The 19568-nt window shown below is 45.6% G+C and overlaps 1 protein-coding gene across 1 annotated transcript in view; it reads left to right on the top strand.

Moving 5' to 3' along the window:
- PHKA2 (phosphorylase kinase regulatory subunit alpha 2) overlaps positions 1 to 19568 on the top strand; it is a 79422-nt gene that overhangs the window by 50162 nt on the left and 9692 nt on the right. The window contains 13 exon segments of the mRNA XM_038586983.1: positions 2251 to 2385; positions 3611 to 3720; positions 4923 to 5067; positions 5527 to 5605; positions 9588 to 9751; positions 11106 to 11285; positions 14664 to 14752; positions 15952 to 16085; positions 16500 to 16656; positions 17442 to 17521; positions 17927 to 18005; positions 18105 to 18234; positions 18805 to 18906. Of these exon segments, the coding sequence (XP_038442911.1) occupies positions 2251 to 2385; positions 3611 to 3720; positions 4923 to 5067; positions 5527 to 5605; positions 9588 to 9751; positions 11106 to 11285; positions 14664 to 14752; positions 15952 to 16085; positions 16500 to 16656; positions 17442 to 17521; positions 17927 to 18005; positions 18105 to 18234; positions 18805 to 18906 (1584 nt within the window).

Here is a 19568-nt window from a genome sequence, read left to right as displayed (position 1 = left end):
TGCAATTGTCATGAAGAAAGCCCCCAGTGTAGGTCCTCGCTCACCAGTTCCTCTCCCTCCCTCCCCTCCTAGGGTAGACTCCTGAGGAGCTCACATGCCTCATAGGGCAACTTAGGTACCAGCTGATATCAGCACTTTGTGTATACGCCTTATTTCCTCTAAATTAGACCATTCATTTCATTTTTAGAGAGGAAAGAGGGGAGGGGCACAGGGAAAAAGAATCCTGAGCACTGATCCCAGCACAGAGCCTGACCTGGGGCTCGGTCTCACGACTCTGAGATCATGACCTGAGCCAAAATCAAGAGTCAGACACTGGACCGACTGAGCCACCCAGGTGGCTACGTCATACATGTCTTAAGGATGAGGCCTGTATCCTTCTTCTAGCTTCTGTGTTGTTTGGCACACACCTACTTAGTAGGTTAACAACAATTATTGAATACATGCAAGGCAGTCCTGTTTGTGACCATGGACTCATTCCCCTGTGCCTGCCTAGGATACAGTAAGAGGCTCTGTGGGGCATCATCCAATTGATACTGGGCTCCAGGCCCTCAACAACAACAGTTTCATCAGCTAGAAATTGTAACAGTTATGATTATCTTCCCCATCTTACACATGAGGCTTAGAGGTTAGCTCGCTCAAGGGCCCAGAGTTGACAGAGGGAGGTGCAAACTCAGTGCTGATGTCCAAGTGGACTGATCCAGCCTGACTCCAGAGTCTGCACTTAAACACAACACGTGCTGCTAAGTGAGCCCTTAAATTCACAAGGCCGCTTTTCCAACTGCAGGCTGGGACCCGTTGAGGGGTCTTTAGCCACCTTTTTTTTTTTTTCTTTTAATGTTCTAGAATAGAACAGAAACAGAATAGAAAATATAATAAGATCTGGCCTGGAGGAAGAAGTACAGTTTCAGAAACTTCCTGCATATGGCTGCATCAGATCATGGGCTCACAGGTCTCAGTCAAACCACTGCAATAAAAGAGTCGCCTTTACAGAGAGTGACCACTGATCTTTACATGGCATTGAAAGCTTCAGAAGAAACAGATGTTAAGAGACACCACTTCACCCAGTCCTACATGGCTGAGGTTCCCATTTCCTGGAATTGGCTACAAGTGGCCAGCAGATGTGGGGCTTCCCCACAGGGCCTTGTTATGAAGCTCAGATGAGGTCACAGATATTAAAATACTTTGAAAAGTATCACATGTTATGTAAATAAGGAGGTGACCTTCAGGTCTCAGTGGCATTTATGTGTATTGTACATTCAAGGCCACCAGCCTATGGGTACAATGGTGGGGCTCAGTGGACTACTGTAGTAGTAACCGAATCACCTTCTAGCCTGAGCACCACCCTCACCCTCTGTTCCCAGCAGGCTCTACTGCAGTTGAAACCTTCCCCCCTTTCTGAGACCAGAATGCCCCTCCACCAGTCCCCTTCCCAAGACTCCTTTCCTTTACTAGAGCACTGTTCTCTTAAAAGCCACGTTCAAAGCAGAACTGGTGCAGGAGGTGCAGGGGTTGGAGTCCCTGCTCAGGCCCCCATGTCCCAGGCATGTGAGTCCCCTGCCTGCTGGAGAGCCAGGTGCCCAGCCTCACTCACTAGAGATGGGGCCCCAGCCGGCCCATTCAGGGTGCAGGGCCCAGCTCTGGGGTGGCTCTTCCCCACCAGCAAGACCCTATGCTGTGCTTCATGGGTGGGCCAGGCTGCACCACGACCCACCAACAGCCCCATTTTCCCTTCTTCCCGGAGGGAGCAATCTTCCCCAACCTCTCCCTTGGTCAGGACACCCTGCTAGTACATCCCACAATATTGCTCTTTCCTGTTCTTTGAGACCAGGAGCTCCAGCTTCTCCTGGCATCCCCCCATGCAGAGCTGTTTCTGCTTCTCACTCCATATGAAAAGAACACAAGACAGGTTTAGAATAAATGCAGACCCACAAGGAGACAAGCCATCATTTGAGATAGGGTAATTTGGTTTGGGACCTGTTTAAGACCATTTCTAGAAGTGTCTTATCAGACTGTCTTGAACATTGATGGCACTTAATAAAAATGCTTCATAGGGGTTGGGGAGGTGAGGCCAGAGAGAACCAGTAAGAGTGGCAGGAAAATTGCTGTGATTTTCAAAGCCACCCAGTGTGTGGAGAGCATGCTGCTGTGTATGTCAGAGGCCAAAAGAAAGATCAGTCAATAATATATTCTCCATGCGAGGAGGCTAAGGGCCACAGGCTAATGCAGATGCTATTATGCTCTTGTTCACAGTTACTGTTCTGGCAGAAAACAACCACATTAAGGACTTATTGAGGAAACATGGGGTAAACGTCCAGAGTATTGCTGACATTCATCCAATCCGAGTCCAGCCAGGCCGGATTCTCAGTCACATATATGCCAAGCTTGGTAGGTTTGGGGAAATGGCAGGGTGGTTTTGGTGAGAGGCATCTTGGTTCTAGGTTTTGGTTCTTTTTTTTTTTTTAAGATTTTATTTATTTATTTTAAGATTATTTATTTATTTATTTATTTATTTATTTATTTATTTATTTATTCATGAGAGACACAGGTCTCCAGGATCATGCCCTGGGCTGAAGGCGGCTCTAAACCACTGAGCCACCCGGGCTGCCCTAGGATTTTATTTATTTATTCATGAGAGACACAGAGAGAGGGAGAGAGAGAGGCAGAGACACAGGCAGAGGGAGAAGCAGGCTCCCTGCATGGAGCCTGATGCAGGGCTCCATCTGATCCCCAGACCCCAGGATCACTCCCTGAGCCAAAGGCAGGTGCTCAACCATTGAGCCACCCAGGCGACCCTATGTTTTGGTTCTGAGGGAGACTTATAGGTATAAACTGTGAAGAATTGGGCAAGGCACCAAATCACATGGTTCGACCTCTTCAAAGTGAAAAGGAGTGGCAGACAAGCATGTTCTCATGCTTGTTCAGTAGATGTCGCCAAAGCTTGGCTGTGCCCTTCACCAGATCTGTTGTAAAATAAGGTACCACCTTTGAAAATTCTCAATTGGAACAGTCATTTGTGTCTTGATATGTTTCTAATTTTTATCTGTAATCTTAGAAAAATGCTCATTTACCCATTAAAACAGGAGTGGAGGTTCTCTTTCTAAAATATAACTTTTTTTTAAGATTTTATTATTTATTCGTGAGAGACACAGAGAGAGAGGGAGATACACAGGCAGAGAGAGAAGGCTTCTCACAGGGAGCCCAATGTGGGACTTGTTCCCAGGGCTCCAGGATCATGCCCTGGGCCGAAGGGAGGCGCCCAACCGCTGAGCCTGCCAGGCGTCCCTCTAAAATACAACTTTGCTTAGATTTTAGAAACTATAACTAGGCTCGGTAGGAAATAAATTAGAAGTAAACGTTAATAAAGTTCTATCAGTAGTTTCATTCCACATAGATGTTGAACAGGGTGCTATTTGTGTACATGCATGAAGAGAAGGCAGTGGGATTTGTTTTTAATTCATTCTTGTCCTATTTTAAAGAAGGATCAACAGTATTAGGAAAACTAAACCCCGGAGTGGGTTAACATGCAAAAAGCCCAGTCTTAGCCAAAGTCACTTGGATTAGAAGTTGCCATATTGATCTAACTCTAATTTCTCTTTTATTTTTCAAATAGGACGGAATAAGAATATGAAATTGAGTGGGCGACCATATCGGCACATTGGAGTCCTTGGAACATCTAAGCTATATGTGATTAGGAACCAAATCTTTACTTTCACACCCCAGGTGAGTAGAGCAGGCCAGTAGCAAAGCAACACGCATCCTTTGATTAAGTTCCCTTTTCTTCATGGTGAGCTACTGTGAATGCGGTAGAATGAGCATGTGTATGTTCAAATAGCGATGTGTAATATGACGCCCAGGCCCTACTGCAATTCTTTAGTCCCAGTAGGTGCTCAGTAAGCATGGCTTGAATCAAACTGAGTGTGTCGTCATTTCGTCATGAGGAGTAGTGAAATACATACCACTTCCCAAATTTGCTAGTACCTGTCCCTTGACTTGCTGTCCCTGTGCCCGATAGCAGTAGTCCCTGACCTTTGCTTACGTTGTCTGAAGACCCGCCATGAAACACCTAGCCTATCTGATTTTCAAGCCCTCCCCCTTGAGGAGATACCAAATATAATAATTATAGAACTTTTTTCCAGAGTTTTCTTTTTTTTTTTTTTTGTTTCTTGTTTTTTTTTTTTTTTAACAAAGGAAAGTAGTCCTACAGAACCCGAACCAAATGTTCTCCATCCATTTGGCCAGCTAGAAAGATCAGCTCTAGGCTCCCTTTGTCACTGTGGGCACGGCTCCCCACCCCCCAGGCACACTGTCAGCCATGGGGTCATGGATCAGTAGCCCCAAGTTGTTCTTTTTCACCCTAGCCCACGTTGCTTGCTTAAATCTTGTGAGTTATTTCCCTTTGTAACACACGTCAGACCAGAGCTGAGTGTGGACTAGTCCCGAGGTAGGAGAACAGTTTGATTTTCATTGACACCAGGCAGTAGTGCCTATAGTTCACATTAGCCAGGTCATCAGTCAGGTAAACACAGCCTCCATGTCTCACCTGCTCCCAGTGCCCTCACTCCCCTCACTTGGAAATCCTCTGAGCCCAGCAGCTTTAGAATGAGTAGGATTTAAGGAGTTATTGATTTCCTTTCAGGGACAGCGGTGTTGGGCCAGATGCTTAAATCCTCATCTGAGGAGCCATAAATAGATCTGGCTGCGCACCTTTACCTTCCACGCTAATGTAGCTACGATTCCTGGGCAGGCGACAGATTGATTTTTGCCTGATTGCAAGGAGAGCCCTATGATGGGGGCAGATACAGCCAGGATTGAGCCTCTTCTCTGGAAACAACATGCAAAGATTAGTGCTGTTGTGAATGACAGCTGGGGCTGTGTCGGGGGAATGAAGGACAGCCTTTTACTGGGCCTGATCTGACTTGCAGTTCACCGACCAGCATCACTTCTACCTGGCCCTGGACAATGAGATGATTGTGGAGATGCTGAGGATCGAGCTGGCCTACCTGTGCACCTGCTGGCGGATGACGGGCAGACCCACGCTCACCTTCCCCATCACCCACACCATGCTCAGTAACTTTGCGAACTTGATCTGCCTGATTCATGTCCCACTGTTGGTTTGGGCCCTTTTCAGAATGTTTAAAATGAGTCCCATAGACAAAGCTAAGTACCAAAGGGGAGGTTCTTAGCAGTTTGGTTTCTGAACTCAGGAATCTTCCATAAGTATTTTATTAGATTATGGTTTTTTTTATTGTTGTTGTTGTTTTTAAGATTTTATGTATTTATTCATGAGAGACACAAAGAGAGAGGAAGGCAGAGACACAGGCAGAGGGAGAAGCAGGCTCCTGACATGGGACTCGATTCCGGGTCTCCAGGATCAGGCCCTGGGCTAAAGGTGGCGCTATAAACCGCTAAGCCACCTGGGCTGCCCTTATTAGATTATGTTGGTGAAAACATTTCATGGCATGTCCCCAAAACCAAAAAGTATTTCCAAATTAAGTAAACTAACTCATCTTTTTCCCCTCCCCTTAGCAAATGATGGCTCAGACATTCATTCTGCAGTTCTTTCTACAATTAGAAAACTAGAGGATGGATATTTTGGAGGAGCCAGGTAATTTGTGGTTTTGGTGTTTTGTTTTTTAAGTATCAGTGACTTTTCTTTTTTTTTTTTAAGATTTTATTTATTTATTCATGAGAGGCAGAGACACAGAGGGAGAAGCAGGCTCCACATAGGAAGCCCGATGCGGGACTCGATCCTGAGACTCCAGGATCACACCCTCAGCCCAAGGCAGACCCTCAACCTCTGAGCCACCCAGGCGTCCCATCAGTGACCTTTCTTAAAAGTCTTTTGCTAAATAAATAAAATCTTTAAAAAAGGGGAGGTGGGGGGTGGGATCCCTGAGTGGCTCAGAGGTTGAGTGTCTGCCTTAGGCTCAAGGTGTGATCCTGGAGTCCCGGGATCAAGGCCTGCATCGGGCTTCCTGTGTGGAGCCTGCTTTTCCCTCTGCCTGTGTCTCTGCCTCTCTCTCTCTCTCTCTCTCTCTCTCTCTCTGTCTCTCATGAATAAATAAATAAAATCTTTAAAAAAAAAAAGGATGCTGTCCTTCCCCCATTTTTCATATCAATTGCTGAACATAGAAGCATGGAGCTTTAGATTAAAAAGGAAATTAAAACCCTTCACCCCTGTGGAACTGGAATCCTCTCTAAAGCAGCTCTCAGTGGATGTTTGTGAAGCTTTTACAGGTGCCAGGAGGCCTGGGGTGTGGAGAGGCAAGCATACCGAGTCTCTCTGAAGTGGCATTCTTGGATTGCATGTATGGAATGCTGTGTCTGTTTCTAGTGAAGGACCTAGAAGAAAACACCCAGTGCCTGGGATCTAGCAGGTGCCCAGTAAACACTCCCTGAACTGACTTGAGTGTGCTGTCACCTGAAGAATAATTCATAGAACTTTAAAAAATTCCTTGAGTGGCCCTCGGAGCAGAGCGCCTGAATGGGCCTGCCTATACCACTGTCCCCTCCTCCTCAGTGGAGCGATACCTATTCTACTTTTCAGGCCCACAGTAATATGGGTGCTCCCCATTATCCCGGGTAGGCACCTTGAGTGATACAGGCTCACCTCCTGAGAAAACCGATTCGATTTTTATATTTTTTGACTGTCAGGAGGCAGAGGTTTTCTCAATAGCATATAGGCCCTGATCTCCTAATCTCCTGGAATATGTGAGAAGGGTTCCAAGAACCTCACTGTTCGGCTGGCCCTGAGTGAGGTGCGACCCTTTCTGGGCCCTGGAGTCTTCCGTTGGTTCCCTGATGGAATGCCAGTTGCTGAGTGTTTGGGCATTGACGTTGGCCCTTCTCACATCTTCCCACACCAGGGACCCTGCTGCCGCCATAAATGTTTTTTAAAACTGGTAAATACACATAATATAAAGCTTACCATCTTAGTCATTTTGAAGTGTACAGTTTGGTAATGTTAAGCACATTCACATTGTCGTGCAACCGACCACCAGGACTCTTCATCTTGTCAAAGAGAAACTCTCTACCCATTAAACAATAGCTCCCCAATTCTCCTTGTCCCAGCCGCTGGCAACCACCATTGTACTTTCTGTCTCTAGGTATCTCATCTAAGTGGATTCATCCAGTGTGTTTTTTTGTACCTGGCATATCTCAGCTAGCACCGTAACTGCAGTTGGCACGCACTTTTGTACATTTCATGTCCAGTTTGGATAAGTTACCACCTGGTGTATGGCATCGTAGCCAAGAGAAGATACCATACATCCATAATGAGTGTTTTTCAGAATAAACACTTGAATTGAAATCTAATCATTGTCAAAAAGGATACTGTCTGCAGTTAATTGCTCTCTTGCAGGACACTCTGTGCTGTTTTGTGTGCATCGTCTGATTTAGTCTTCATTGTGTCATGTGGGTGGTATTCCTGTTCTACAGACAAGGGGCTGTAGGCTCAGAGAGCAAGGGGCACAAGATGAATAGGTGCAGAAGCTTGGTAAGAACCCAAGAACCAGCTCTAATCTCTGTGCCAAGCTGGATGAGGGCTTACAAAAACAAGGAGGGCCTCTTGTTTATACAGTATGGTGAACGACTCAGAGAACAGTGGAAGGAAACAGGAATGCCTGGGCCCCATGGGCTACCTTTCCTATTAAGTTCTTGATAATTAAAAGTGAATCTCATGGTGCCTGGGTGGCGTAGTCAGTTAAGTGTCTGCCTTCGACTCAGGTCATGATCCCAGGGTCCTGGAATCAAGCCTCACATGGGACTCCCTGCTCGGCAGGAAGTCTTCTTCTCCCTCTGCCCTTTTCCCCTGCTTGGGATCTCTCTCTCTCAAATAAATAAATAAATTATTTAAAAACAAACAAAAACTGAATCTAATTTTGGCTTTTCCTTAGGTTTGAGGGTCTTTTTTTGTTTAAAGATTTTATTTATTCATGAGAGACACAGAGAGAGAGGCAGAGACACAGGCAGAGGGAGAAGCAGGCTCCCTGTAGGGAGCCCGATGTGGGACTTGATCCCAGAATCACAACCTGAGCCAAAGGCAGGCATTCAACCTCTGAGCCACCCAGGCACCCAGGTTTGAGGGTCTTTATTTTATTTTTTATTTTTTTAAAAGATTTTATTTATTTATTCATGAGAGACACAGAGAGAGGCAGAGACACAGGCAGAGGGAGAGGCAGGCTCCTCGCAGGGAGCCCGATGTGGGACTCAATCCCGGGACTGGGATCACGCCCTGAGCCAAAGGCAGATGCTCAACTGCTGAGCCACCCAGGCATCCCCGCGGGGTCTTCCAGGATCACTACCTGAGCCAAAGACCTGACCCAAAGGCAGACGTTCAACCACTGAGCCACCCAGGTGCCCCCAGAAGCCTTTTTAAATTACTGCCTGTCCACCTTTGTCCTGACTCCTTTCAACTTCATCAGAGAAAAACTTTCCATTGTCTTTTGCACACACTACCTCACCTCCCCTTGTCCCTAGTCTGAAGGCAAGAGAATCAGTAAAATGGGCCCTAGGGCCCTGGAGGGAAAGATTTTATTTTATTAAAGGAAAGGCTTTTTTTCCTTCCCTTAGGCCATGTTTCTTGCTGTAGTCCATTTGCCCACTCAAGCTTGAGCACCCACGAATTCATTTGCATTATATGCTTCAGTGTGCTTCTTAAACAGTTTCTCTCAGCCATTTCTACTAAGTCCTCATCTGATGCTAGTAGCTCCCAATATCCTATTGTCTTCTGCCTCTGGAGCTACCTTTCTTCCCCCCAAAGATTTCATTTATTTATGTGAGAGAGAGAGTGTGTGTGTGTGTGAGTTCAGGGAGGAAGAGAGGGAGAAGGACAAGCAGACTCCACACTGAGCAGGGCTGATGATGGCCTGAGCCGAAACCAAGAATTGGACACTTAACCACCTGAGCCACCCCAGATTCCCCAGAGCTAACATTTTAAGAAGCACACAGTGGCGGCTCTCTGTAAGGTGGTCCTCCCTGAGCCTGGGACCCCACACTGCCAAACCCAGCTTGCAGTTTTCAGTGGAACTTTTCCCAGCATGAAAATGTAATAGGGCCACTCTGGGCATCTGCTCCAGTCTGGGGATGGTCCTCGCATTGCATTCCTTCTAGAAAGAACCGTAAAAAAAAAGAAGAAAAGAAAGAACTTTGCCTCTGAGACTGCCTCTCCTATCATATACCTGTGCCTGTGTGACCATATTACATGGTAGGTTTTGTTCTGGTCCAGTTGTTTTAGGACAGAAAAACCCCCAAGGCTTGGTTTGGTTCTGGTTAAAAGTGGTTCAGTCACTCTGTTTTGTAAAACTTAGGTTGGTTCAGTAAAATAGATTTTTGTTTGTGTTGGGTTTGGGAGTAAGAAATCAGCATGATTCATTTTGACTTTTAATATGCTGTGTGCTCCTACTTTATACTTGGTATTGAATTTTTGTTTTAATTTCTTGGCTGACTACTTATGTGGGGCAATCTGCAGTGACGTATTTATCGATTCTGGCAGAAGCACCATCTGGTTGTTGAAAAGTCTCTCTCTGATTCATAGTGGAAGTTTGTCCACATGCACCTGTATTTCTAACATAGTGTCTCCTTGACAGAGTAAAATTAGGGAGCCTTTCGGAATTTCTTACCACGTCCTTCTACACGTATCTGACGTTCCTGGATCCAGACTGTGATGAGAAGTTGTTTGATGATGCCAGTGAAGGGAGCTTCAGTCCTGATTCAGATTTGGGAGGGTATCTGGAAGACACCTATAATCAAGGTACAGCTCGGAATGCTTTTGCAGGTGGTTCATTGAATTTATTTAAACCTTGGCATTGTGATAAAATTGCCCTGAAATTCAAGCACAGAAAATTATTGGTAATTAACATAACAAAAAAGAGGCTTTGGAAACTGGCATCTATTAAAATGAATAGATGTTAAAAACCTAAACGGTAGAAGTGGGGCTTTTTTTAAACCTAGAGGGACAAAGAGTTTCAGGAATGAGGATTCTTCACCAAATATATTCTAATTTTTCTTTTAAAAAAGATTAAAAAAATAAAAATAAAAAATAAAATAAGATTTTTATTTACTTATTTGAGGGAGGGAGAGAGAGATCACAAAGCAGGGGGGAAGGGCAGGGGGAGAAGCAGACTCCGGGCTCTATCCCAGGACCCTAAGATCATGACCTGAGCCAAAGGCAGGTGTTTAACTGATTGAGCCACCCAGGTGCCCTTCACCAAATATATTCTAAAGACAGAGCACACTGCTTGGATTTTCAAAGGAATGGTAGAGTGATCTAGATTTGGTTGGATATGAGGGATGAAATCCTGTATGTATATTTCTCAAACTGAACAAGGTTTTGGGATGAAGTGACCATTTTTTACTTTTCCATGGTACATGGGATTGGGGCTGGGCATTCCGTAGTGCTTAGCTCACTTGTGACAAGCTGAAACAAAAAGATCAGATATCAGCTGCCGGCCCTCAGGGTTTCTTCCATACTAAGTTCATCTTGGTACGATGTGTAGCTATCTTGACCTGTATTTTCTTTTCCTAAGATGAAGAGTTTCCAAACAATCACTTTAAAAACACTACATAGTGGGATCCCTGGGTGGCTCCACAGTTTAGTGCCTGCCTTCAGCCCAGGGCGTGATCCTGGAGTCCGGGGATCGAGTCCCACATCAGGCTCCCTGCATGGAGCCTGCTTCTCCCTCTGCCTGTGTCTCTGCCTCTCTCTCTGTCTCTCATGAATAAATAAATAAAATCTTAAATAAAATAAAATAAAATAAAATAAAATAAAATAAAATAAAATAAAATAAACTACATAGGTGGGCGAGGGGTTGGGGTGACTGGATGATGGGCACTGAGGGGGGCAACTTGGCGGGATGAGCACTGGTTGTTATGCTATATGTTGGCAAATTGAACTCCAATAAAAAAATTAAAAAATAAACAAATAAAAACACATATATTATCTATGTAAATTTCTTTATCCTCTGGGACTGGAGGTGCAAATACCTGTATGGCAACATTGCCTCCCACTAAATATCCTCAGCGCCACATGCTACCCTCAGTCACTGGGATGCGTGGAGGATATTTCTGCAGCTTGCTTTCACTGGCTTTTCCTCTTGCTTGTCCAGTTACAGAAGGCGAAGATGAACTCGACCAATATATCAACCACCTCCTACAAAGCACATCCTTGAAGTGCTATCTGCCCCCTCTTTGTAAGAAGACAGAAGACAGCCATGTTTTCAGCGCCATCCACTCCACTCGGGATATACTTTCTGTGATGGCAAAGGCAAAGGGTTTGGAAATTCCATGTGCGTTATTAACTCTTTTCTGCCTGCTAAAATAACTTTTCAGAGTAACACATGAGCATAATTTAAAAGTCAGAGAATTCAAGAAGACAACAAAATGCAGAGGTTTCCCAACTCATCCGTCCCCTCCCCACTGACCCAGTCCTTCTACATAGAGGTGACCACTCCACTTTCAACTTGCAGTTGTTTCTTCTGGCATTTACGTATCTCTTTTTCTAAAATAATGTGTGTATCTTGCTCTCTTTGGATGTGTCAACTTTATTCAGCATCTGTTGGCTGCTTCTTAGGTGGATGAGGATTTAGCTGTCTTTAATCACCACGCCTCTACTTCACTTCCTATAACCTTGTGATATCGCAATATTAAAATTTAGTTAAATCACTATTCGCTCTTTATATTATTGTGTGTGTGCAAATATTATTCTGGACTGAGCATTATAGAGTACTGTGATTGTATTATTTTTATTTTTTGGTTTTTCTGAAATTAATACTATTAAATTTAAAAGTCAATAATACTATTAACTTTATCAGAAGTTGCTCTATCTTTTCATTTGCTTTTCTTCCTCTCTATACTTCCCAATGGCCCACAGTACAAATTTCCACAAGGTCAGTCATATCCAGGAGTTTCTCAGTTACACTGCTTAGTCCACAGGTCTCCTTCTGTCTGGGTTGATAGTGCTCTAGGCCTATTGCATACCTGTCATCCTGAGACTTCTCTTTACTATAATCTTTGGAATCTCATTTGCTTATCTTTTCAGTTGGCCTTCCTATTTCTTGAATCTAGCATGTTCCTCTTCCTTGATTACTTCCTTTGGTGGAACACATTCTATAGCAGTTTGAGAAGGTTTAAAAAACTAGTATGATGGAAGAGGGCAGGCACAGCAATGCCAGCCCTCAGCCTGCTTGTTTCTGAAGTTCACTGCCCCTTTTGCCTGGTTGCCTCCATGTCTGGGTTGCCGACTTTATCCTGGGATCTTTCCTTACCATCATCCTGGAGTTTCCTGAGACTTCCTTGTCTCCTGGATTGACTTTCCTGTTTTCTGTGTCTCTACTTTTCCTCTTTCTTAGCCTACTATCTTATTTTGGTCAAGACATCCAGTAGTTTCCTGAGAAATAGTATATGGTGGGGAGAATTGTCAAGACCTTGCGAGTCTGAAAATATCTACAAATATTTGTTATATCCAGTTCAGAGTTTGGTTATAGAATTCAAGATTGAAAACCAATTTTTTATCAGAATTTTGAAAGCATTGCTTCACTGTCTTTTTGCTACTCGTGTTGCTATTGAGAAATCTAATCCCATTCTGATATTTGATCCTTCAACATAAACTATTTTTCTCTTTGAAATTTTTTTAGAATCTTCTCTGCTCCCAGGTTGTGAAATTTCAGTGATGTGCCTAGATTAGGGTATATTTTCATCCGTTGTGTGGATGCTCCATGTACCCTTTCAATCTGGAAATTTATGTTTTGTCCTGTAAAGTTTTTCTGAAAAACTTCTTGATGCATTTCCTTCCCTACATTTACTCTGCTCTCTCTCTTTCTGGTACTCTGATTCCAGTGGTAACCTCCTGGAGAAGTCTTTAGCGTTTCTCTTTTGTCTTTTGCTCTGTTCTGAGGGCAACTGCCTCAACTTTTTATTCCACTCCCTCAAATGAGGTTTTTTACTTTTGCTATTATGTTTTCAGCCTTTGTTCTCTGAAGTGCGTTTATTCTTGTTTTGTGCATGCAATTCAATGTCTTACTACTGTAAGAATATTAACAGTGGGGCTTTAGGGTTTAGTTTTTTGTTTTTTTTTATTATTTTTTTTTCAATTTTTATTTATTTATGATAGTCACAGAGAGAGAGAGAGAGAGGCAGAGACACAGGCAGAGGGAGAAGCAGGCTCCATGCACCGGGAGCCCGACGTGGGATTCGACCCCGGGTCTGCGGGGATCGCGCCCTGGGCCAAAGGCAGGCGCTAAACCGCTGCGCCACCCAGGGATCCCTAGGGTTTAGTTTTTACATTTTCTTCTCACTAAGTGGTTTCCAGGTCCCCCAAGTCAACTTTTCCCCCTCTGGTGGGAAAATGTGGTCTTCTAATGTGGTCTTCCACATTAGAATCTTTCCTCAAATGCTGGGTGTTCCTTGGTTATCTGCTCACCTCTGCGAGTCTCTAAGCATGGAGGTGGGGTGTGGGTGATGGATGAGTGTAGGCTGGGTAGATTTCCCAGAGCTACTCTACAATCTCTTTTGCGATCTCCTTTTTGACAGGTCAGGGTTGGTCGCTTGGAGCTGTATGGTCACTTAACTCTACCCGAGGACTGTGGACATGCCACACACCCCACCTCTCGCATTCACTCTCTTCCACAGGCCCTCTAGTCTTCTGTCAGGAGGAGCAAGGCAGTTGCCAAGTTGTACGGATTGGAGGAAGGTGTCTAGGGAGCTCACTGCTTCTTGCACAGCTTCTCTCCAGTCTTCCTTATTTCTGGACCCCTTCCGGACCCCCCAATTCCAGAGGTGTATAATGCAGCAAGCTCCTGAAACGTCTAAGGATTCTCTGACCTAAACCTGACTGGCTGTTGGTTGTTCTCACTGCAGACTTGGGGTTATGTTGCCTTCTGTCTGCTTAGTCTGTTATCTTTCATTCATCCGTTTTCCTGCTTCCAAAATGTCACTACTGTTGTCTTCTCTCCCACTTTTCCCTATTCTTGAGGATTTGTCTTTTTAAAAAAATTATTTTCTGCCAAGTCAAGGGGGGATTTGAGAGGAATTAAAATTAAAATGTGTGTTTCCTTTATTAGTATAGCCTGGAGGTCCATAAATGCCTTTTAAATATGCCCCGTCTCTATTTTGAAAGCCTCCTATTTTCCCAAGAAAATAGCCTGGAAGACACAGATGGCTTGATGAATAAGTACTGATAATGATAGCATCCAAAGGTGGTTCAACACCAGAAGCTCCAGCAGCTGGCCCTGGCAAAGTGAAATGCACGCCGCACTCCCGGGAACTGGACGCCTCAGTTACCAGAAGGCCAGTGACCTTGGCCACATGCTCTTCCTTCCCGGGTTCTCAGTTTCCTCATCTGAAAGACATAGGTCCACCTGAGTCATTTCTAAAGCTCCTTTCAGTCCTCAGATGCTATGTCAGTTCCCTGGAATTCCAGGAGGAAAAAGGGAAATTCTGCTCCTTAAGTAAAGCAAGATCCATGTCCTGCTCATTTCCTGTTCCCAGATTTAGCACGTGATGTGGCTACATGGTAAATTCTTTCCGAAATTAATTAAGCTAAATAAATAACGACTCCTTTAGTTGGTTTGTATTGGGTAAGGAGTAGCCGCCATACCTCTCTAAAGAAGTCTCCTCCTCCTCCTCTTCCTCCTCCAAAGGCCTTGCTTGCTTCTCTTGTTTTCCAGTTGTTCCCATGACTTTGCCAACTAAAGTTCTGAGTGCTCACCGCAAGTCACTGAATCTTGTTGATTCTCCTCAGCCACTCCTAAAAAAGGTAAAGTATTTAGAATCACTTTTTTGTTTTTTAAGTGTGATGTTCTTCAGTGCTGGCATGGTCCCAAGAACTCTTTCATGTGGTTGAACTTGAAAGAGTATATTTTTTGATATCCAGGACTTTGGGGATGGGAAGTTCTGGATTTCAGTGGGAACCCACTCACTTAGTTGTCTGCAGTCTGCCTTGTGTCCTTATGTACAATGCATGTGATGCAAACCTTTATATTTTGCATGTAGGAAAAGGCTACTGCCTTTCCACCTGCTCATCAGAATCTGTCATGCTAGAGGAAGTAAGCTAGCTCACTGCCTAGCCCTGCCCTGTCTGTGCCAGCCAGCCAAGGCCAGGCCATTTGCAGAGCAGGGTACAAAACTAGAAAAAGATCCCTAAGGAAAGTATAATCTCAGGGTGTTCCCCACTGGTTCCCATAATTTGTTTTATCTAGAAGTCTCCCTTGATTTTCTCTCACATGAATATAAGGATTCAATGTCTACTGGAGAATATTTTAACCTAGCCTCAATTATAGGTTGTTTAAAACTTACATAATTTTTGTGTTTGTTTTGCTTTCAAATGGATATTTTATGGGGAACCCTGGGTGGCTCAGTGGTTTGGTGCCTGCCTTCAGCCCAGGGCATGATCCTGGAGTCCCAGGATTGAGTCCCACATCGGGCTCCCTGCATGGAGCCTGCTTCTCCCTCTGCCTATATCTCTGCCTCTCTCTGTATGTCTCTCATGAATAAATAAATAAAAATCTAAAAAAAAAAGATATTTTATTGCAGCCCAACCTATATAGAGAAAGATGGAAGCAGGTGACCAGTGTCAGGGACCACTCTTTGTGCTCTCCCAGTTGCCTCATCCCCTCCACTCCAGTGGTAACCTCTAGCCTGAGTTCTAGCGCCCATGGGTTCATTTTCACCTTTTTTTCAACTTTTCAATGTGTAAGTTTTGGGGGATTGGAAGTTCTGAGTTACTTACACATAATTTAACCTGTTCAGCCTGGTCTCTTGCAAACATCGAGTAACAGAGTGATTCACTGATCAGAAATAGTAAACATATAAATAAAAAGTTACAGAAGAGTCCCTGAAACCCTGGAGCCCAGCAGTACAGAGTTCCAAGCCCCGCTGCTATGTTACTTCCTGGTCTTCTGAGAGTTCACACACTCAGCCCCTCTCCCCTGCTTTTTTTGGCTTTTGTGTGTCTAGGCCCCTGATGAGGACTTCCTGTGGCCCAGAGATGACCATGGTGATGTGGACTGTGAGAAGCTGGTGGAGCAGCTGAAAGACTGTGCAAACCTACAGGACCAAGCAGACATTCTGTACATTCTGTATGTGATAAAGTAAGTTTATGGTCTTCACTAGCTCGAGCTTGTTCCATTCTCCTTGATTCTATTTGAGTTTTCTTGGCCTTCCAGCAAACCAGGTCATGATTCCCCCAAATTCCCCAGGATCACCATGAACAGACTTCTGTCCCCTTCCCTGTCTACTAGTGCTGGTCTCCTGGGACGAGAAGGCTGAATGAGGCCAGGATCTCACTGCTTCCTGATGTTAGGCTTCTGTTTGAAATAGACATAAGGGATGCTGTGGTAAGATGGAACCCTCTCGGTGAGACTCAGAGGCACCGGGAGGGCCCCCAGAACTTGGCAGAATGTACAGTGATTCATTTCCCTCCCTGCCAAGTGAGCTCTGCTGCAAGAGAATCTGACTTGTAAGCCTTCCAGGCCATACTTCTGGAGTTTTCTATCTCTTGACAGAGGCCCCAGCTGGGACACAAATCTCTCTGGACAACACGGGGTCACAGTTCACAGCCTCCTCAGTGAGCTCTACGGGAAAGCTGGCTTGAACCAGGAGTGGGGTTTGATTCGCTACATCTCTGGCCTGCTCAGGAAGAAAGTAGAGGTCCTGGCAGAGGTCAGAGCAAGTGCACTCGGGCAGTCCGTTTGTTCTTTCTAGCCCCTAGAAGAGCCCGTGCCCTCTTTCTGTTAGAAAAGCTGGAGGCAAGTAGCTCATATTTGTAAAGGAAATCGGTTATCCAATACACAGATGGAATAGGCCCTCCTCTCCTGACCTCCCACTGTTCTTGGAGGGCAAGCAAAGGAAATGAAATTCAAGTTGATTAGTTTTGTTCCTTTTTAGCTGCAGAAAAGGGTTTTTACCAAGAAATAAAATGAAAATGCTTTGTGGCCTGCCACCTTTAAACAGAGCGTTCTTATTTCTGCACATCTGCAATATAATCATGATTAACATTTTAACCCTGAGGCCCTGCAGAATCCAGAACTGCTCTCTAAGACAGTAGAATTCAATGTTATGGTAAGGTGATGGTGTTTACTGTGTGTAAATAATGGGGAAACTGGCAACTTAAGACTGTAATGTGGTCATGAACTCTTAACACTGCTATCTTAGGACTCAGGACAGCTCATCTCCCTTGTGGAATAGCTGGGGATGCAGTGTGTTTACTACAGTGGGTGGGCATTGAATACCCAGGCCACAGAGCTCACAGGGCCCCAGCCCTGCTTGGGTGGCTCAGTCTGGGGTCTATATATGAATTTTCAAATAAATGGCAGCATGGGTCATAAAGCTTGTAAAGGTAAATCTGTCGTCTTGGTGGTGACACTTCCCTGTTGGCTTTTCTCTTCTCCGCCTCCTCCACCCTCCGGCTGTTGCCGTGGTCCGCATCCTTTTTCCTACGCGAGTAGGCCTGCACAGACCTGCTGTCACACCAGAAACAGCTCACGGTGGGCCTGCCACCAGAGCCCCGGGAGAAGACCATCTCTGCGTAAGTCTTCAGCCTAGTGGCCTCACATTTATAGGTGTGCCATCCACCATTCAGGAAAGGGCCCTTTTTTTGAGATTTAATTTATTTAGCTAAGAGAGAGAGAGCACAAGCGGGGCAGGGTCGGGGGGGCAGGGAGCAGAAGGAGAGGGACAAGCAGACTCCACATTGAGCAGGGAGCCCTATGTAGGGCTTGATTCCACAACCCTGAGACCCGTGACCTGAGCTGAAATCAGGAGTTGGATGATCAACTGAGTGAGCCACCCCATGCCCCAGGAAAGAAGATCTTTTTAAAAACACAGTCGCTCAGGAGCTCCCAGCAGGAAAATAAGGCCCTTCTGTAGAGGGTGAGGAAGTACCACTCTTAGGTATCTTTCATGGTGTTTGTGTCTTGATGCTCCTTCCTAGGCCCCTGCCCCCGGAGGAGCTCACAAAGCTCATCTATGAAGCCAGTGGGCAGGACATCAGCATCGCAGTCCTCACACAGGTCAGGGGCGGAGGGAGGGGCAGGGCCACGCCTCAGTCCCAGTGCAGGGGCCTCTCCACCACCAGCCCCTGAAACACTGTCTCCCCGTGTCTGCATCAGGAGATTGTGGTTTACCTGGCCATGTATGTCAGGGCGCAGCCCAGCCTCTTCGTGGAGATGCTCAGACTCCGGATCGGACTGATCATTCAGGTGATGGCCACGGAGCTGGCACGGAGCCTGAACTGCTCAGGTATGGTGCGCACAGGCAGGCCTTCGGGGGGGGGGGGGGGGTTCCCACCCCTCCCACCCTGCCCCACTGGGGGCCTGCCCAAGTATTCTGGAATCAGGGCTTCTGAGCCTTTGCAAGTGCTCATGCTTTACCAGGTTCTCTCATTTCTGCGTCACTTGGCCAAGGCAGCTAGCACAGGGTGCTGAATTTCATACGTCAGGGAGAATGAGGCACTAGGGTCTCATGCTCTGCTCCTGACAGCTAAGTTCCTTCAGTATCCCCCTGTGGTGAGAGGTTATCCTCCATTTCATAACACTTCTACCAGTGTAAATATGTAAATCGACTAGGAGCCACATTCCAGCATCGGGAATCATCGGTGTGAAAAATTACGTGTCTGAGTGTTAAGAAAATACACAATTTAAACCGTATTTGGAATCACTGAGGAGCAGCACAGTTCTGCCCTGAAACAGTAGTGAGGTCATCCCAAGCAGGGAGACCTGCCGCGGTAGCCTTTGTCGCCATCTCCCCGAGGCCTGCCAGTCTCAACATGCCAGCAGCTGTTGGAGATACTTAGAAGGTGTGTATTTGTAGGAGAAGAAGCTTCTGAAAGTTTGATGAATCTCAGCCCTTTCGACATGAAAAACCTCCTGCACCATATTCTGAGTGGAAAGGAGTTTGGCGTTGAAAGAAGCAGTAAGTCAATGCTCGGTTCACCATTGTGGGGGGCCAAAGGGGCGAGACAGGCATGCCCAGGGTCTCCTGGAGCTGCAATCGTGGACAGACTCTACAGGGGAGGGTCCTTGCTTTACAGAGACCTCTGCTTGTAGACCTCTGTGACCCCTCGTAGGCTGGCTGAGAGTAGTCGCATGTGGCTATGGCATGCACCCCTCTGCACCCTGGCTTGCCACCTCCCTCCTCTCACCCTCACTTGTGCACATGTATGAGGAGGGCAGGGTATGACCAGGGTGTTGAGACGAGAGGGCTTTTTCCAGTCACCTGAGTGCCCCACCTTTGGTTTGGTAGAAGCACTCTCAAGCAGACCTCCGATACCCTTTAGGGGAGCAGAGTCCTCTACACCCTCCTGGCATGTTCTTGCTGAGCTTGCTTCACTCCATCTCGCTCACTCAGTTTTGATCTGTACCAGAACCTTGTTTGCTGTGCTAGGAAATATAATCACCCGAGTCCTGGTGGAATTCTGTTCTCAAATGCTCCCTAATTATAATTGAAGCAATTACCATTTCTCCCATCATAATACAGCAAAATGATTTGCAGATACATTGGTGAATTTATTTCATCAAGCCAAAGAAATGCGGTGTAGGCTGTCATTCTTTTTATTTAATAAGAGGGACACTGGG

Source organism: Canis lupus, chromosome X (genome assembly GCF_011100685.1).
Source record: "Canis lupus familiaris isolate Mischka breed German Shepherd chromosome X, alternate assembly UU_Cfam_GSD_1.0, whole genome shotgun sequence".
NCBI lineage: Eukaryota > Metazoa > Chordata > Mammalia > Carnivora > Canidae > Canis > Canis lupus.
Note: the sequence above shows the minus strand (reverse complement) of the source record. Positions and strands in the feature narration are given on the sequence as shown.